General features: G+C 37.9%; 1 protein-coding gene across 2 annotated transcripts in view; it reads left to right on the plus strand.

Annotated features, from left to right (window-relative positions):
* Positions 1–15,061, plus strand: part of TANGO2 (transport and golgi organization 2 homolog) — a 167,728-nt gene that overhangs the window by 13,585 nt on the left and 139,082 nt on the right. The window contains exons 5-8 of one of the 2 annotated variants that reach the window (XR_011338663.1): positions 2,848–2,918; positions 5,085–5,238; positions 7,755–7,859; positions 8,075–8,864. Coding sequence is in view for 1 of the 2 variants with exons in the window: in XM_069871114.1 (XP_069727215.1) it covers positions 2,848–2,918; positions 5,085–5,238; positions 7,755–7,859; positions 8,075–8,195 (451 nt within the window). In the remaining variant the exon portion in view is untranslated. Of the gene's footprint in view, positions 1–2,847; positions 2,919–5,084; positions 5,239–7,754; positions 7,860–8,074; positions 10,802–15,061 lie in introns of those variants that run through there. The other variant, XM_069871114.1, reaches the window with a different exon arrangement.

Below are 15,061 nucleotides of genomic sequence, written 5' to 3' on the forward strand. Positions count from 1 at the left end.
GCTAGAATATAAAATAAAACATGTCTACTAGGTCTTATTGTCGTCACTTTAATTATGCCCTTATTACTTATCTGGTGAAATTGGTGTCTACAATTGTAAAGTGGGGAAGGAAGAGAAGAGTCCAGGCCAGGGTTTTGAGGCCACTGCTGTGATTAAGCCTGCAGTGCTTTTTTCATCTTGGCTTTTGCCTTTATGTTCAGTTCTGAGTATCTGTAAACAATATGAAGAGAATAGGCAGAGCCAAACAATAAAGGAAAGGAGCTGATTGGCACATTGAACTAGATTTTGGAAGTATCCGCGTTTCAAAAGTCTCTTGGAAGGCTTCAATCTTCTTTTGACCAAAGACAGCAGCAGTGTTGCATCAGAGGTAAGTGTAATAGAAAACACATCTGAGGGAATGTGGAACATAGAAACAATAAGATACAGATGCCTGGAATTAGTGACCTTGCAGTTTGTGTGTGTTCCCCATCTTTTGTTAAACTACAGGAGATCTTGTTACTGAGTTTCTCAGTCGCAAGAATCTCAGAACAGATGCTAGATGGTAATATTCTTTCACATAAAAAGGCATTGCTAAAGGAAGTCAGTAGTGCTACTTATTCAGCATGTGGTCTCTTTTATGACAGGCCTTGTCTTACAGCTGTGTTCAAGGGCTTGCTTGGGCTATTCATCTCTTTCCATCTAAAACTGTCCTTTGAGGCCTCAGGTGATAATTGCTCTGATCATTTAGCCTCAGAGTTTCTACAGCAGGTACAGGTTCAACAACTTGACGAGTATCTAATGTAGCTATAAAATAATTTGTGTAATACTAAAAAAAAAACTATAATGACTTTAATAACTTTGCTTTATTTGTATAATACATGACATCCTTGTAGTATATTTGTTATTGCTACTGTAGTTTTAATTTTTTTTAATGACCTAAATGTTATTGCTAAAATAGGCCATTAGCAGCTAACTATCTTTTCCTGTTTTTTTACTTGGGTTTATTTGTGTTCCATGTGCTTAGTCATTATCTGTATTGTATTAATTCCAATGGGACTTTAGTTACAGATTATGTTTTTTAAAGTAATAATTGTTGCTTTTGAGATACAATATAAGTAGTTTGCTCCATGAAACACACCAGTTCAGCAGCTCAAGGTGACCTCAAATACTTCACTCGTTGCTTTTTCTATGCCCCGTTCATCGAAAATGCAGCGTGCCAGCATCCTTTTATGAGTGTAGGACTTTTTGTATCCTTGCATGGGACTGGGGCCAAGAAGTTGGACTGGTCTGTTAATGACTGCTCAGCTCAATGCTCTTTCCTTAGCTGCCAAGAGATTCTTTCAAGTATTAGTACTAACTGAGTGCCAATTCCAAATGTACCGATCGGAACCAGGCTTGTAGGAAAGGAATAGACAGGTATCATTCACCTTAACGTGACTTAATACTAACCATTAACTGGCCATAAAAATGATATAAAGATTGCTGAGGAGAGAAGAGGTCTGACCTTGCCGAAATGGCCAGGTGGTCCTTGCCTAACATTAATAAACAAGGACTTCAGAACATCAGGTATAACTTCCATTCTGTTTTCAGCCTGGGTCTAGACTCTTTATGTAAGGCTTTGCAAGGGCCATAACAAACATGCTTCGAGCAAGATGATTAGTATCATCCTGTTTTCAAAGGTTTGGTTTTTCAATAACTGAACTCAGACACCCAGATCTCCTCACAGAAAGTCTGATGATCCTTTGAACTCAATTCCTGTTTTATTCTTGTAAGATCCCAGGCATCTCGGGTACCTAGCTTAGTATTTGCTGCCAAAGAATGTAGTCTCTTCCCCTGCGAACAAGTAAACCACTAGAGTGAAGTATGGAATTATGAGATCACATAGTTGTGTCCTGGCAAATTAAAACAAAACAAACAAAAAACAAAATAAAAACCAAACCAAAACAACCCTGACCAGGTGGTAGCCACCTGTAGAATCATTAGCTCACTTCAGCTGATGAGACTGAGGAATGTTGCAAGTGTCCATGTAATGGCAATCTGTTCCCCACCCTCCATCTCCCACAAGACACACAAGGCTCATTGACTTCCTCATGGTGTTGTTTTGTCTTACCAGTTGATTTGGTATTTGTGTTGTCAGGATCAGTAAAACTACAAAGCCTGCGCTATTTGGGTATGCTGAAGGTGTCCCCTCTGCCAAGTGAGAGGTATTTGCAATGTTGGAAGCTGTCTTTGAACGTTACGTGAGACTCCCCCTGCTAAACTGTGCACAAGGTAGAGCAAGTGCTGAAGTTAGAACCTACAATTAGGGAAAGAGCTTACAAATGGAAACTACAGTTATCCGACAAACAGCCTGAAAACACGTAGCTGTCATTGAAAGGACCCAACTGTGCCCTACAACGTTGCCCCAAGTGGGCCTAAAAATTTACTTCTGCCAGATAAAATGGCCCACGGTACTTGGCCTCTTCAAATGCTGTGGCGATTCAAAAGAGATGATGGGAAAAGGTTACTTGCTGTGATGGATTGTTCTTTTGTTTCCTCTGGTAACCCAGTCTCCAGTTATTAAAAACCATACAGATTTTTGTCATGAAGCCTGGCTACTTTCCAAGCAGCAGTTCTGGGGTTTTACTGAATTTTATTACAGTTAATGCTTATGAATGATAGTGGTGCTATTTGACCGTGGTACAGCTAATACAGCATTTTGAGAGGAGGAGAGTAATAGAATGCCTCAATTAATCTTTGGGCTGTGGTACATTAGTAGTAGCAGTGGGGAAACATCTTGCTATGGTTGAAGATTGCATGAAATTAGAGTGTAATCAAATATAGAGGCTGATGGTTTTTCAAGGAGAAATTCTTATTTGTATTTTTCAGTACCACCAAAGGAGATGTAATTTGCTACTATGGAAACAAAGGAGAACCAGAACCTGTTTTCCTAAGTCCTGGTAGGTTTCCTTCAGAAAGATCTGAATATTACTCTCTGCTGCTTTAAAGGAGTCAGAATGTAGCTGTGTTGCTCTAGTAATTTAGCTGTTTCAGCATTGTCTTTGCTAACTTTTTCTTTCTATTATTTACAAAAAAAAAATGGAGAATTAAGTGTTCTTAAAATCATGTTAGTATTAACTAATACATTTCAGTAAAGAATAGATAGATCATTAAGAGCTTCTATCCATGTCAGTGTACCCCCTGCGCCGTTGTTAGTGGGATGCTGCTATGACTGAAGGAAAGAAGCCTGGCTTGAGGAAGGAGATTTTGCAAGGCTTGCGGACTTGACCCTCGCTCTCCTTACCCAGTGGTGCTATGGGTGTGGTGTGATGGTGCTCCCCCAATGACAGAGGTGGTTTTAAAAATAAAAAAAAAACAACAAAAAATGCTGTCTTAGCAGGTGGATTGATTTAAAATACTTAAAATCTAGCCAGCTGCATAGACCAGTAGTCCAGAATTCATCACCAAAAAGCCAGTTTAAATAGACAAGGACACATAAAAGGCTCTGAGCAGTGCAGTTCTTTGATAAGCATTAATGGCAGTGGCTGATTTTGCCTGCTTAGGTTAATGGTCAAAACATTGCTGCCAGCAGGCACATAATTCCTGTAGCAATTACAGCATAAATTCCTGGAAACAGTTGTTAGTTTGTACAGCCACAGCACAAACTGGTTTGAATACAAACATTAAAATGAAAAAAAAAACCAAAACCAGAAACCAAAACCAAAAAGTTAAGAAAAAATTTGTCAGCTTGCTGTAATGAGGAACTGAATCACAAATCTTAGGTAGCTGCAGACTGTAGTCAAGGTAGCTCTGGTCTCCATGCTTCAACAACAAATTCCTTTTCGATGTACCTGGCTGCCTTAGGAAGATAAAAGGTTGATAGTCTTTATTTCTCACTGCAACCCAAAAAATAAGCACACAGTGAATGCTAAAGAGAAATTTCCTTCTTGCCATCAAATGTTGCTTTGCAGTATTTCTTCAAGAGTAAAACCAGCTGATCTGTAAAAGACTAACGCTGCAAAAATGGTGTAATTCTATTGTACATTTATCAGTTTGGCAAACCAGAAATTAAAGTTAACTTCTGCAAATAGATATTAGAGTAAAACTGTGAAACAAAGTACTGAATACTAGCACAGAGGAGTGCTTAAGGACAGCCTTGTGTAGGCTGCATGCCTTCTGTCTCTCTTCTTTAGGAACGTGTGTGTTTTATAGCATACCTGCAGATAAAGATTAGCTCGGGAATCACTTAAATTGTATTAAAACTTTGTGAAATCTGTAATGACAACTGCAAATCACCAGAATGCCCTTTCCAATTAAATTGATTCCCCTGGCTCCTAAATTACTTAGTAAGCATGTAGATACTCTTTGGCTAGAAGTGATCCACAGGGGCTGGTCTGTAAATACTTAATTGTTACTGCTTTTAAATCTTAAACTTATCTCATAACCTCCTTATTGTGGACTTCATTAATTTCATGACACGTAAAGTTTGAAGTATTAAAGTTGCTTGACAGAAGTAAACTCAACAGTCTCATGATTATGAGCTGCTTTGTGCTTTTGTTATGTAATGCCCTTAGGTTTCTATTAGTATTGTGTTGTGTTCTGGAGGCGAAAAAGAGGCTTTGTGTCACCTGTTTCACACCACAGCATACACTGTTTTAATAACAGTGCTGAAAATGTCAACTACAGCTAACTTTATTAAATTTAAAGCAATGATGCTCTGAAGTGAATGTTTTGGTTTTTGTGGTTGTGTGTTAGTTCACCTCCCCAGTAAAACCGTCAGAAGTAGTGGTCCAGAACAGTTGTTGAGAAATGGTTATGTTGTTTAATTACGAGTTACACACCTAGGAGACCCTTAATATCTGGAAGAGTGTTGTATTTATTTTATCACATGATATATACATCTTTGAAACATGTTTTAATGATTTCACTTATTTTTGAAGAAAAACGCAAACTGGCAATAGGATGAATAAACAAATTGCTGTAAGAGATTCATGATGAATTTGCTGATAGCATTTGGTTTTCTCCCACTGACTGTGGGATAAACACTGTTTGTGTAGTACATAAGTTAATTTTCTTTGCTCCAGAGCTTAATAAGTTGATTGTGGTGACTTTTTTTTTATGTATAGGAATATATGGATTGAGTAACTCTCTGTTGGATACACCATGGAAGAAACTTCAATATGGAAAGCAGCTTTTCACAGAAGTGATCAAGAGAAGTCAAGATCTTTCCAAAGAAGAGTTGGTGCAGGAGCTTCTTGGAGTGATGAATAATGAAGAGCCGTAAGAACATGATACCCAGAGTTTATTCCAAATGTGATATGACCAGTTGAAAAATTTCATGTAGAAACTATTTTGACAGAAAAGAAACCTTTGTCTAATATTAACTGACTAAAACTGGGTAATGAAGAGCAAATAGTGTTCTTTCTTTCCACAGAGACTGACTGACAACATTGATTTTTAAGCAACAGGCATGGTTGGCATTACTACTGTAGTCTTAGTGCTCAGAGACCATACACTGATTTCTCTGCACCCTTTTCAAGATTGCACTTCTGTTAATACAGATGAGTGCAAGATGAAGGATTTGTAAATTGCTCGCTGTAAGCTTTGTGGATGCTTACTGTAGGGTAAGGTTTGGTTTCTTACTACACACAAAGCGCATCTTTACCTGAGCAGGTTTGTCTTAGTGGCTGCTAGTTATTCTGTACTGCTACCTGGAGTAGACACAGAGTGGAGAGGCCAGTTTATTTTGAAGTAGAACCAGCTGCCTTCCTTGAAAGTGCATTTATTTTAGACTAAAGGGGGGAAGAAGATAAGGGAGTGTTTGCACAGTTCAGCTGTAGACCTCTAGTCAAGGGAGCTCTCCAGAGATGAGTGTGAGTATCTTGGCTTGGTTCCTGCATTGGCTGCACAATGAACCTGAGCCGATAAGCTAGGTGTTTGGAAGTAACTGATGTTGATACCATTTCATTGTCCAGGCATGGAGCAGGGTGAACGAGGTACTGTGCTCTAAGTTCACGTCATTGATCACTGTCCAGCAATTTTCTTGTGTAGTCTGACTTTTGATTGTCTAGGGAGTGATTTGTGTTGAAGCAAAGCAGTTTCTGCTATATAAACCCAGTCAATTCTAATGGCAACATTCATCTTTGTAGCATTTTTCAGTGGTTCAAAATAAATGTTTACAGAACATGGGCATCTTAGCAGTGAGCAGTAATCAGGAAGTCTGCTAAGCCAACTTAATTACTTTTTTAATCTGATATCAGATCAAGTGATTTGTTATGCTTTATCTGTTAGTAGTAAAAAGGCAAAGGTATAAGATAGAATACAGTACATGTGGTCTTCCATTAATGTCCAGTAATTCAGTATGATCTCATCTGAAATCATCTGACTCTAAAATGGAGATATTTACTTAGAAAAAGCAATATTTAAAACTGAGCCTGTAATCTTTCCAAAGCACGCTTCAAGATGAAATTATCTTTTCTTAATAAATATGAACACATTGAGATCTTGAGCTTTGAACTTTCTTGAAATACCTCATTGCATGTTACTTTATGATAAAGGAATTAAGTGGGTACAGTGATTAGTGGTGGAGTCTGAGATATAAGCTGACAGTTCTGACGAGCTGCAGTGCCCTGCTCTGTGCTTTCTCTTTTACTTTGGGGTGTGCTCCAGCCATGTGCCCCATATAAGAGTGAGACGAGTGTAGTTACTCTGTTCATACTCTAATTTGGCCTATTATTGTCCTTGAAACACCTCCACGTATGCTTCTCCACCACTACCACAAAGAAAATGATCCTTATTAGATGTAAAGGTCAGTTACAGTCCAACAAACTGCACGGTCTCCCCTACAGATCTCTGAAAATGAGGTTGGACTGATAGTCTGGTTTGTTCTGTCCTCTTTAGCAACCTGTCAGCAGTACAGTGAGCATTGAGGTATTACAACATTTTACAGGTACAGCTGGGTCTGTGCTAGGAGGCAGAAATGGGATTATTTCTTGAAAATGGGGGGAGCTTAAAACACACAAACTTGCTATACTAATAGTTACATTGAACTCGATAAATATGATTGGGATCTTTATTGAAATAGGATGCTCTGATGGCTGGCATTTGAGAATATGTTCTGACCATGTGAATGGGAAGCCACAGATGTAGGATTGCTGCAGTAGCCTTCATGACCTTAGCTTCTTTTCTGTGGGATGCTGATCCTTCTTTAATTACAATAAATGAAACTTGATGGGTTTTATAATTTTGTTTCTAAGTAGCTTGCAAGCTTTGATGAAAACACAGATGAGGAAATTTGGGCACAGGTTCACCTTGTCCTCTGTTGCATCTTCACAAATTTTATTTTAAGGATTGTCCTAGGTATTTTCCAGGTGTTCCAAATAAGATCAGAGGTAGCAGAGAGGTCTTCCTTCAACACAAAAGAACTCCTGAAGTCTAACTGGAAAAATGGTTTATGTTATGTGCCTCAAATTACATGATCCTTAATGTTTTAATAGAAATTAAAATACCAAAAGACAGACAAAGAGTAACAAGAAAAGTGAAAAACCTATCAAGACATGAAAAAATTTCTCAAAGTCAGACAAAACTTAGACCTTGAAAGAATCTTATGGGAAAAATGCTTACAAGCTGCTTTATCTTTGGTTTTTCTCATACTTTAGTTTTGAACACATTTCACGTTCTTGTACTTTCTGAAAAGTGATTTTTATTTATCAACTACTTGGTCAATGTAGCTTGGTTCAAGGAGGATACATGTGTTAATATTGGAGAACTAACTTTTTTTATTACTACTTTTTTAGACAATTACCAGACCCTGCAATTGAAGACCAAGGCAAGGATTATATACGTCCTATATTGAACCAGTATGCAGCTGTGTGTGTTCGTAGTCCAGGTTATGGAACAAGGTAAAAAATTTGTAATCGGAAATAGGTGTGTGCTGGAGGAAAGCATATTGCAAATCAAAATTACGCTGCTGCAGGTTTTAACTCTGTGGTGACTGCTTTAAATTTGTTCTAATATTAATCAAGTAAAATTCAGTTAAATAGCTAAAACTTTTGGGGATGAGGCAAATTTATCTAATGGACATAAGGCTTAACCCTCTACCCTTGTTTTGTTTCAGGACTAACACAGTCGTTCTCGTAGATTCAGAAGGAATGGTTACTTTCACAGAGCGCAACATGATCAATGCAGATGTCAACCAGTGGAAAACAAGCACCTATGAATTCAAACTGCACACTTGACAACTTTCTGTTTTAATGGTTTGTAACAAAAGCAATGAGAGAACAAGTCATTGAGGTCTAAGTGAGCCTTCTGTGCCAGCCTCCACAAGCTAAAAATAGTAAGGAAAGCAAAAGTTTAAATAAACTGGTAGCACATCCTATCAGGTTCACAAATCCTTTGGCTGAAACCAAAAGGAGAAATGGTTCGTATATTAAGTAGCAATTTATACTCCAGAAATTAATTTTTAAGTATCACTCTGCCTCCAAGGCAAAGCCATATTTGCCCAAGACAAAGTCATTGCTTTTTTGTGGGGGTGTTTTGGGTTTTTTTTGATGATGTTTCAAGTAGACTCAAACGTGTTTCCAGTTCAGAAGAGGGGAAATATTTGCTGCTTTTATTGTTCACTCTAAAGGTTTTACCAAACTTTGCTTTTTCTTTGAGATACACTTTCAAGACTGTGTAGCTGATGCCAGTGTGCATTAAATGAATGCGCGTTATCTTTGTAGCATGGAGCGCTTTGATAATGTTTAAACTTTTCAGCAGTGCCATGCTACAGTGTTCTGCCTGGGGAGGGCAGAGCAGGGGAGATTCTTCATGTTTGGTTTTCTGTAGATAGTACAGCAATATATCTTATTTATAAAACTTGGTTTGAGAGTAGGTGGGAAGTTTTGTTCATTCTTTGTTTAGTTGTACTGAAAAAAAAAAAAACCCAATATGGGAGCAGACTTGCTTATCTTTGACCGGAATAAAATTACATATATTGTGACATCTTGTTTCCTGTTAGTCTAATCAGCAATACTGGTTTTCTTATTTCTTCCCCAGCAGGCAGGTGCCTTAGAGTAGGGATCTGTTTGCAAACTGAAAATGAATATGAAGCTTACCTATATAAGCCGTTTTGTACATGAGCAATTTTGAGATCATTTCCTTATTGGTATAATATGTTAAAGCCTGGAGTGATTGCTTATAGATTTTTAGTAATAACAGCTATTTGTTGTAAGGTGACATTATTGCAGTCTTACATTGCTGAAAAAGTTGGATGTTAAGATGCAGTTCATATGGTCTAACATCTGTGAATTAAAAAGCTATTTAAATGCATGCTTTTTTCAATTATTCAGTGCCAGTATAGGTAATAGAAGATTTTGGCTAATACCAAGGTATTTTAAAACCCCAAGTTATTTTGCTGCTATGGGTGTTCAGCTATGAGTTACTTTGAATGCTAAATATTAAGTCAGTAATGGATTGCTGCAATTTTTTTTCTGTATATATGCTGAATGTATTCTTTTTAAAAGCCTCTGATTGTTAATTAGTTATTACAAAGTAGCAAGATTTCTGGTATTCTTCACAAAGACGCGCAACTATTCACAGTGCTCAGGCCTTCTCACTAGTGTGTGTTGGTCTGTAATAGAGGCAGCAGTAAATCAGACTTCACCTCAGTGGGAAGTCCTATGAAAGGCCATTTCCAGATTTCTAATTGCCAGCAGATGCTGAAGTAGCATTTAGTCAATTATTTCCTTCATATTTCCATATTTAAATATCTTCTAAATACCAGTACTGCTTGCATGAGTAGTCACAGGTTGTTGATTCAGTAAATGACTTTTTGATCACTTCGATTGCAAGACGATCAACACAGTCTTGTCGGGTTGTACATGGTTTCAAACTTGGAGCCATCCAGACTGGTTTTGTGAGCTGTAAGAACCAGCTAATCAGTTATTTTTGGTGACTGTTTAAATCACGTATTTGTATGAATAAAAATGTTATTGTTCTTTATAGGTGCAAAGTAATAGCCATAACTGTCTTAAATTTGAATTTCACAAGTGCATATTTAAAAAAGCAGCTTTGCTTCGATGGCTTGCTCAAAGTATTAGTTTATGTATCAATTTTTTTTGTATCTTAAGAAAAAAATTGCTATGTATACTTCAACAGGGCATTCTCTTTGAGGACATTGCAAAATGGCAAGCAAAATGCTTGCATACTAAAAGCATTTATAATCCTTAGTTTTTATAGTCATCCTGTAATCATGAAAATTTATTTCTGTTTTTTACAAATAGGAAAAAGAGAAGTCAGAGCTTAGGCATAAAACCAGATGATAATATATTTTGCCTTGTTTGAGTCAAAATTCCTAATCTGGGATTTGCTTCTTATGACAATTAAACAATAAAGAATCAAAGCCCTTAATGTTATTTTGTTATGTTAGAGTAGTTAATAAGGTGAGCTTTTTTAACTTCTCTTGAGGCTTATGAGAGCTTTTAGCTTCAGTAGAAAGAGGATCAGGACTGCAGTGTAGATACCAGCAAATGGTGCTTGTCCATAATAATGATCAGGTATTCATGAAATGCCTGATTCAGTGTATGCAAATTACAATTGCAGTTAATCCATTGGGAAAAGGTAAACTAGACATAGTTGTAGTATTTTATTTTTATAAAAGTATTTTTAAGAATAAAAGAGGATTTTAAATATTAGTTTTAAAGGATATAAAGGGAAAAAGTCTATGTAGGAGACTATTGCATGGCATTTTACTAAGTTGGCTTACATATAACATTTTTCTAAGTCATAAATTTGCAAGAGATTTTTTCTTTTTTTTTTCTATCAAAACGGCAATGAAAGAATAAAATCTGTAGAAACTCAATTTCTTTTTTGTTTTTGCTTGAAATTGTTTCATAATGGTTCATTTGTGTGTTCAAAAGTAGAATCAGAATTAAGTCAATCTGGTGACCTGACATTGTCAATGTTAATTGTGAACTTTTGCACATATTTTTCTGTTAATTTGCCCTTAACTTTGTGTGATAATGAAGTAAAATCTTTCATGAGGTCTGAGAAATGAAATAGCTTTATGTCAAGTCTATTTCTGGTACTTTTTCCTTTCTAAGAGTGCTATATTTTTCAGGTGAGTGTTTTGTTGTGTGCGTTGGGGTTTTTTATGCTGGTGCATGGTTATACTGACCCAGGTAAGAAATTGGAAAATATTTCAATAATAATCCAGGTTGGGGCCCTTTGCTTTGTCTTTCAGAATGTATTGACTGGAATGTTCCCAGAGCAAGTGTCACAGTAGTCAGTTCTCTGAAGTACTCTCCAACTTCTGACAGCCCATACGTGCCCACCTCCTCCCCTCCCAAAAGCAAATGTACACTTGTTCCTTACCCTAGCTGGATTCCACTCCACGCACAGCAAGTTCAGGTAGAAAACACAAAGGTTCTCAAATGCTGAATGTTTAAAACTGACTGGAGCATCCATTTTCCTGCCATGACCTCAGGATACTTTGATTCTGCCTTCTCCCTTGCAGACTGGAGTGTATCTTTTCCATCTTGTGCTGTGATTTGTCTTACTTTCTTTCTTTGTATCTTTACAAAATATGAGCTTGAATGATCACATTGATTATTAAAGCTGTAGTATTTGCATTATTAAATATTTGTCTCCACAGGCAAAACCTTGGTTTTTCTTAAAGCCTGAGTCCTGATCTCCCTCCTGAAGAGTCTGAGCAGTCACTGTTGTCATCTTTTGGTCACACACCCCTCCTCCCCCCAAAAACAAAACAATCAAAAAACCCAACCCCAAAACAAAACAAACTTGAACTCAAAGAGCAGCCCTGTGCACAAATTAAAGAGCTTCCACTGAAGCTGGGATTGTTACAAAGGTGTTGGATATGAACTTCTTGACGTTATTTTGAATAGCATAGAAATAATAGTTGTGAGAATAATTTATGCAGAATGGAAATTAATATGAAATCTAGTGATGTTACTGTAGGCTTGGTGTCTGCAATCATGATTACCTAGTAGTAACTTAAGAGAATTTAAACAACTGCATAAGCTGGCCTTTACATGCGCACTTGGAAGCATATTTAGTTCTCATTTAACTTGCTCTGAATTAATGGGACTTGAGCACATCTTTGATCAGTATATGCTTAAATATTCTCGGTGAAGTGTTCTGGAGCCAGGCTGGTTTTATGAAACTTTATTTTATGAGCTTATTTGTGTTGTAGCCTGTGGAGGACGGTGCCTCCTGGTGCTGTAGGGCCTCTGTGCTCTCTGCCAGTGCTGGAGGAGGTGTTCGCAGGTGTCTGGGCTGATGTGCAGCCCTCCCAGGCACAGCGCCAGCCCTGGCCAGGAACCTCCCAGGCTGCGTAAACACATTGATTGCCTCTGTTCTGAAGAGGAAACCATATCACTTCTCAGACATTAATTAAGATAGATTAAATAATAAACTGGAGAATATGTGGAGCCAATAGTGTCTCTTCTTGTGGTACAACATTATAATTAGTATTCAATAATGGAGTCTTTTTCCTCTTGCTAAAACAATGTGCTCTTCCAAGAAAAAGGTGACCGAGACAGCTACTATTCTCTCTGTTCCAGCTCTGCCATGAATAGCTGCTGGAAATAACCAGAGGCAAGGTCAGAGTCAAATGCATTTATCCACTTCGTGTTTGCTGTGTCTCACTTGAATGGCTGGCATTTAGAGTGGAATTCACTGTCCTTCAGTTACAGGGGCTCTACACTAGTGCCTGAGCTTGCTTAGCAGTGTCTTCAGAGGGTTTTTCTGCTAGTCCTTGTTTACTGTGCTTTGACTCATGTTTCTGGGCAACCTTGGATCGCAGGAGAGACTAGGCTGTTTGCAGATGGAATGGAACTGGTAGATGCGCTTCAGGAATGCGCTATGTGTACTCCAACCAGTAACAGGTTTAGCCTGAAGCAAAACTGTCTGAAATGCACATAGCATGGATAAGTACTCAGCACCAGTTGTTTTGCTGTATAAATCTGCTTGGGTTGGTCTGCTTTACTATCAGATGTAGTTACGTGATAGATGTGTGTTTATTCGTATCCTCACAGTATGGAAGCTGCAAATTTTTCTGTTTTCTTTAGCAATATATTGTGCCAGTCAAGTCTGAGTACTCTCTTGGTGTAACATGCTTGTGTTTGGGCTGGCAAAGCAATCCCAGAATAGCAGTTACATAAAAAACAGCCGTACCAGCACAATTGTGCTCTCGGAAGCATAACTTATTTTGCCTCTGTTGGGGAAAACAAAGGCACTGACATTTATGGTTTTGCTTGTCCAAGTGTAACTACGCCTGGATTTTTGGCAGCCAGAGATTATGTTCCTGATTAATGTCCGGTGCCACCAGCAGTACCTATAGTAGACCAAGCGAAGGAATTGGAGCAACAGCTTTTCAGCTGTAGTACGCAGCAGTCTGATGGAACAACAAAGCATGCTTTGTTGTCACAGGCTTGAATTTAGAACCTCATGATGTGTGATGACTCACGAGAAAAACTGCCATTCAACGGGAGTCACTGGCTGGAGAAGTTTGGGAGAAGCCAGAACGTCTGAAGTAGTGGTTGTGAATGGAGAACTGCTGTAGCTTTTTGGTAGTATTAATAACTAGGACTGACTTGCAGGGTTAGTTTAGCAATGGAACAGTGGCACATGGTAGAGATGTGCGATGTGAAATTGGTCACAAGGCTAGCTCAGAGGATTTGGTTGTTGGTTTGGCTTTTTTTTTTTTATGCTTAAGTTTATCTTTACAGATTGCAGATAAACATTATCTGTTCCAGAAAAGTGCTCTGAACTATTTGAATGGGAGGGCCTGTAGACAGCAAAGTATGACTATTGGTGCTCTGTACTACATGGACACTATTTAATTTTTTCTCTAATACTCCTGTAGATAAACTGAGTGTATTTAAGAATACTAATATTTTCAGCCCTAAGAAAAGGTTTGTTCCACATATATAGAATAAGCCAGGGCATCCTCAGTCACTGTGCAATGGCACCAATCCAGGTCCAACTGGCATTGCAGAAAATTTAATTCTGAGTGACACATACGGTCCAGCTTCTAATGTGAAGGTCACCTGGTTACTGAAAATTTAGCACCTTTTTTTCCATCTGAATTTAGAAAATCTGTTTTTAAAAAAAACAAACCAGAAAAGGTTAAACCAAATTGGTCAAAGGCAGATAACTGAATGGAGAGGTAAGTGCTCTCCTCCTGCCAGTGAGAATTGCAAGGAACAGTGTACATATTCCAGGATAGATGAGAGGGAAAGAGCCTTGCCATTGCATGTGTCCCATATTTAACTGCAGCTGCCTTGTAAATTTTCTGCCAAAGTGATAATGGGTTTGGTTGTTACTGGCTTGGCAAGGTCACTCTCTGCATGCAGCAAGTAGGAATTCAGATCTCCAGTGTTAAGCCCAGATGCACTTATCCCAAGAACATTCCATGTATAAAATATCAGGATATAATGATAGTCATTTAGGTAGGAAGAAAACCCGGAACAGAGAATGACTTGTGAGCTGTAACAGGGAAGAGTTGTTACTTCTTATTTGATCTCTTAGTTGTCATATTCCAATTTAATTAATATTGTCCATAAAAAATGCCTGCCTTATTGGACAAGATGCTAAAAGCAGTCTGAAATTTTGGTCCCTGGAATAGCGCTCAGGTTACAGATTTGTCTGTTTTAATAATGTTACCATGCAAGTGTGTCTTTTTTTTTTTCTTCTTTTTTTAATATAGTTTGGATCTTTGAGTGCAAACCAGCATGCTGTAGGCTGTAGCTCGGGTGACTTAGCTCTGTTACTCTGTTCATTATAGTTTCCATCAGGTTAATAATACAGATAGTAAAGTACACACAAATAGGTTTTGTACCTGAAGTGTATTTTACGCCTTGGTAATAAGTGTTTAAGGTGTCTTTGGAGAGATAGAGATAAGTCATATTAACTTTTTTCTATTTCACATCTTCAGAAAGTGAAATACCTTTTTTTGCAAACCAACGTATTTTACTGAAATACAAGTATTGTGGGCCGAGCAGAATTTGTCCTCCAGAAGATTTCACTGTTGGAACAGCACAGTGTGGGCTGCAGTTACTGACATTGTAACTTCAAATATGGAAAAGACACTGGCTCCACC

The sequence above is a fragment of the Phaenicophaeus curvirostris genome, chromosome 17 (assembly GCF_032191515.1).
Source record: "Phaenicophaeus curvirostris isolate KB17595 chromosome 17, BPBGC_Pcur_1.0, whole genome shotgun sequence".
NCBI classification, from domain to species: Eukaryota; Metazoa; Chordata; class Aves; order Cuculiformes; family Cuculidae; genus Phaenicophaeus; species Phaenicophaeus curvirostris.